General features: G+C 33.8%; 1 protein-coding gene across 1 annotated transcript; it reads right to left on the reverse strand.

Moving 5' to 3' along the window:
• Positions 1–719: 719 nt before the first annotated feature.
• Positions 720–2,423, reverse strand: LOC123199503 (ethylene-responsive transcription factor ERF060-like). The gene has a single exon (XM_044614538.1). The coding sequence runs from the start codon at positions 2,018–2,020 to the stop codon at positions 1,028–1,030; it is 993 nt and encodes a 330-aa protein (XP_044470473.1). The 5' UTR covers positions 2,021–2,423; the 3' UTR covers positions 720–1,027.
• Between the last annotated feature and the right edge of the window lie 1,062 nt (positions 2,424–3,485).

Consider the following 3,485-nt stretch of genomic DNA (forward strand, 5'->3'; position numbering starts at 1 on the left):
AATTTTTGTCATCCTTGTAACAGAGATAAGGATTGAGATCCCCTCCTTGTCTCTCTCCATCGTCACCCCTAAGTGCAATACATCAACCCAATGGATTGAACTGCGATCTAATATGACTCACTTGATTGAATTGTAGGTCAATATGGTTGAATCAAATTCTATCTGGTTTTTAAAACATTGGTTATCAGATAAGGAAATTTAAAATTTAATTGCTTTGAAAAACTTGTGGGCAAAGAAATAATCCATTTTTAAGAAAATGTATAGTAATCACCTTTGCTTAAAACATGAAGTGAGCAAACGATGTGAAAAATTTCTCGAGACTAAAATTTTATGTAATAACATTTTTTAATAATTTGTGATTGATATTTATAAACGAAAAAAAACCCACATTAAAATTATATTATTAATTAATTTATATAAATTAATTTATTAATACATAATTAAATAATATAATTATTTATTTTTTTATTTATTTCTAAATTACACAATAATTGTATAAATAATTTAATAACTTTTTATCTAGTTTCAGAATTTAGATCTTCATGTCCTAGTTTTCTTGAATTTTTATAATGATATATTCATGTACAATTACTCATTTCCTTTCCCATCCCAGAGATTTTCCTCCATTTTCCCTTCAACCAAACACACTTATATTTGGATGAGAAAAGAACACAAAATCTTCCTCACCTTTAACATTTGAACCAAGAACAACACAAATATACAAAAGAAAAGTACAATACTAATTCATTACTACAATATCCAAAGCTGAAGATGTTTACAAGGAAAATTATTACAAATACACAACCATAATTTAACTTTAAAAAGGAGAAAGATAATATTTAAAACTCTCCATGGACAAGCATGGAAGCAAAAACACCAGCTAGACCAAGGTGGAGAGAGAGCTTCTATAAGCTTTTACACATATTAACATACTAGTAGCATGCTCTGCAATTGTTAAAAATTTCATTGCAGAAGCCACTACTGACTCTAAAAACATACAAAATCTAATACATAATTTAATTTAAGACTACTCTGACAGCTTTCTAATGGCTTCCCAATCAATCTCCACTGAAGGGTATTTTTCCAATCCGAAGTTCTCCCCTTCAAGTTCCCATTTTGTGTCATTGAAGTCGAGGAAGGAAATCTGAGACTCTGGAGATGAAGAACCTGCAGAATCAGAAGAAAACTCCGGTGATAATAATGAAGGTGGAGGAGCTTGAGGAGGAGGAGCCACAACAACCGGCTTTGTTTCGATTTCGATTTCGCTTTCGCTTTCGCTTTCACAGGGTTTTGCGGACTGTTGTTTCTGTGATGAATTTGTGGCCAGACTTTGGCAAATAGCTTGGAGTTTTGCATCAACGGAAGAAGGGAGAACATGAGAAGGGAGAACATGAGCTCCGTGGTGTTTAAGGTGGGGGAAATTAAGCCTGGCGAATTCTCCTCGGAGCTTGAAGGCAGCTTTGTCATAAGCCAAAGCAGCCTCTTCGGCTGTGTCGAATGTGCCAAGCCAGAGACGGGTTCGGTTTTTAGGGAGTCTGATTTCAGCCACCCATTTGCCCCAGTGCCTTTGCCTCACGCCCCGGTAGAGCTTGGCGGGTTTTGGTGAGGAAGAACTGGTAGTATTGACAGAGGCAACATGTTTCATTGGGACAGCTTTTGGACTGAGATAGGAGGAGCATCTTTGGCTGAAAAGTGATGATGTTGGCAAAGACGATTGATGGATTTGTTGTTGTTGGAGATGGATTTGGGATTGGATTTGGAGGATTTGAGAAGGGGTGAGCTGATTGAGGCCAATTGAACCAACCTGTTGTCCAAAACCCATGTACCCTTGAGAAAACATGCCAGGTGACCAAAAGCTACAACCTGTATCAGAAGAAGCATAAGATAAAGAAGATGGGTTTTGAGAAGAAGAAGCACTTTTCATAAAAGGTTCAAGTGCTTTCATTAACTCTTCCCTCGATGGATCTGCAAAGATCTGTGTTGATGTTGTGTTATTATAAAAATCTATAGCTGCTGCCATGACTAAACCTGTTTCTTAACTAAACTCAAAGAACAGGTAACAGTTTTATATATCAACAAAAATTTAAAAGAAAAAAAAAAAAAAAACTTTCAAGGGAACAAAAATTAACCCTTTTAGTTGATGAAATACAAAAACTAAAACAAAAAATTTTCACAACGGTTTTTGAGAAACAAAAACCTAGATCTCTATTCTGGATCACCTGTTTTCAAAAACCCCCTTCTGGGTTTTTTTTTTTTTTTTTTGCTTCAAAAACGAAGACAGTTGATGACAGAAAGGGATTCAGAGAAGTGGGGAATTACAGAGGAGAATTGAAGATTGAAGATGACAAATAAGAACAGAAAATTTGTCAAAAACACTCTGATTTTTAGCCTCACTTCGTTGTGTTTTTCTCTCTGCATCTTGGAGCTCAGCTTGTTGTGTTTATATAGGCCCTTCTAGCCCACAGCTTAATGGCTTTCTCTGGTTAATCATGATTAATTATCTTAATCCTTTTCTTAATTTGTTGTTAATTTGTGCCTCTTGTCAGATTCGATGTACCTTTTTCGATGAGCGATATTCAATATAAATGTGCCACGTGTAAAAAAGACCGGCAGGTGGCAGTAAGAAGCGGTGGCTTTACACGTGGGGCACAGTCATTAGTCAGATTTTGAGGCTCTCTTTTTTTTTTTACATCTCTTTCTAAGCTTTTGGAATTTTGTCCCTTCTAGTGTTGCTTCTTGCGGCACTCTCTGGCGTTGCCACGTCATTGTTATCAAAATTACAAGCCTTGTGGGCAATGTTTTTCTGTTTTTGGTACTATGATACCAAGCTAATCACCACCATATTTAAAATTAAAAGACTTATTAATCAATATTTTGAAACCCGTCAAAGGGTCGGTCCGGGGCGAACCCCATTTGATTGGTTTGATTGGCAGTCAAATTAATTGATGAATTATTTAAATAAATATGAGAATAATATTAATAACCAATCAAAATTATAATTTGGTAGAATATAATGCATATTTTTTAGTAAATGAATTTGACTCAAATCTCTGGTATATAACCAAATTATATTGTAGTCAATTCGATTAGATTTCAAATTTAATTTGAGCGAGTTTAAAATAAATCATACTCAAAAAAATTTGAATTTGAAAATTTAACATTTTCAAATTTGAATTTTAAAGGTATTTGATTTGTAAAATTTATAATCCTAAAAAATTTGATACAGATTGACTAAAACGATATCATTTTAATTAATAAACATCAAAACAGTATCATTTTTGTATTGAATCGAGTTCAAAGCTCAAACTCAAGTTTAAATTCTCTCAAATAAATCAAATTTAAATACCTTTAAAATAAAATTGAACTTGAGTTTGATTTCACTAAAATTGGGTTAAATTGAAACTCGGTTAGACTCAAATCCAACTCTAATGGTCAAGTGCTATGATGTTAATCTTTGCGATATGGTGTTAGTCCTTCTAATGTTA

The sequence above is a fragment of the Mangifera indica genome, chromosome 16 (assembly GCF_011075055.1).
Source record: "Mangifera indica cultivar Alphonso chromosome 16, CATAS_Mindica_2.1, whole genome shotgun sequence".
Taxonomy (NCBI): domain Eukaryota; kingdom Viridiplantae; phylum Streptophyta; class Magnoliopsida; order Sapindales; family Anacardiaceae; genus Mangifera; species Mangifera indica.

Excerpts from the sequence above, each read along its gene's own strand:
- LOC123199503 (XM_044614538.1), bottom strand. The coding sequence starts at position 2,020 with ATGGCAGCAGCTATAGATTTTTATAATAACACAACATCAACACAGATC.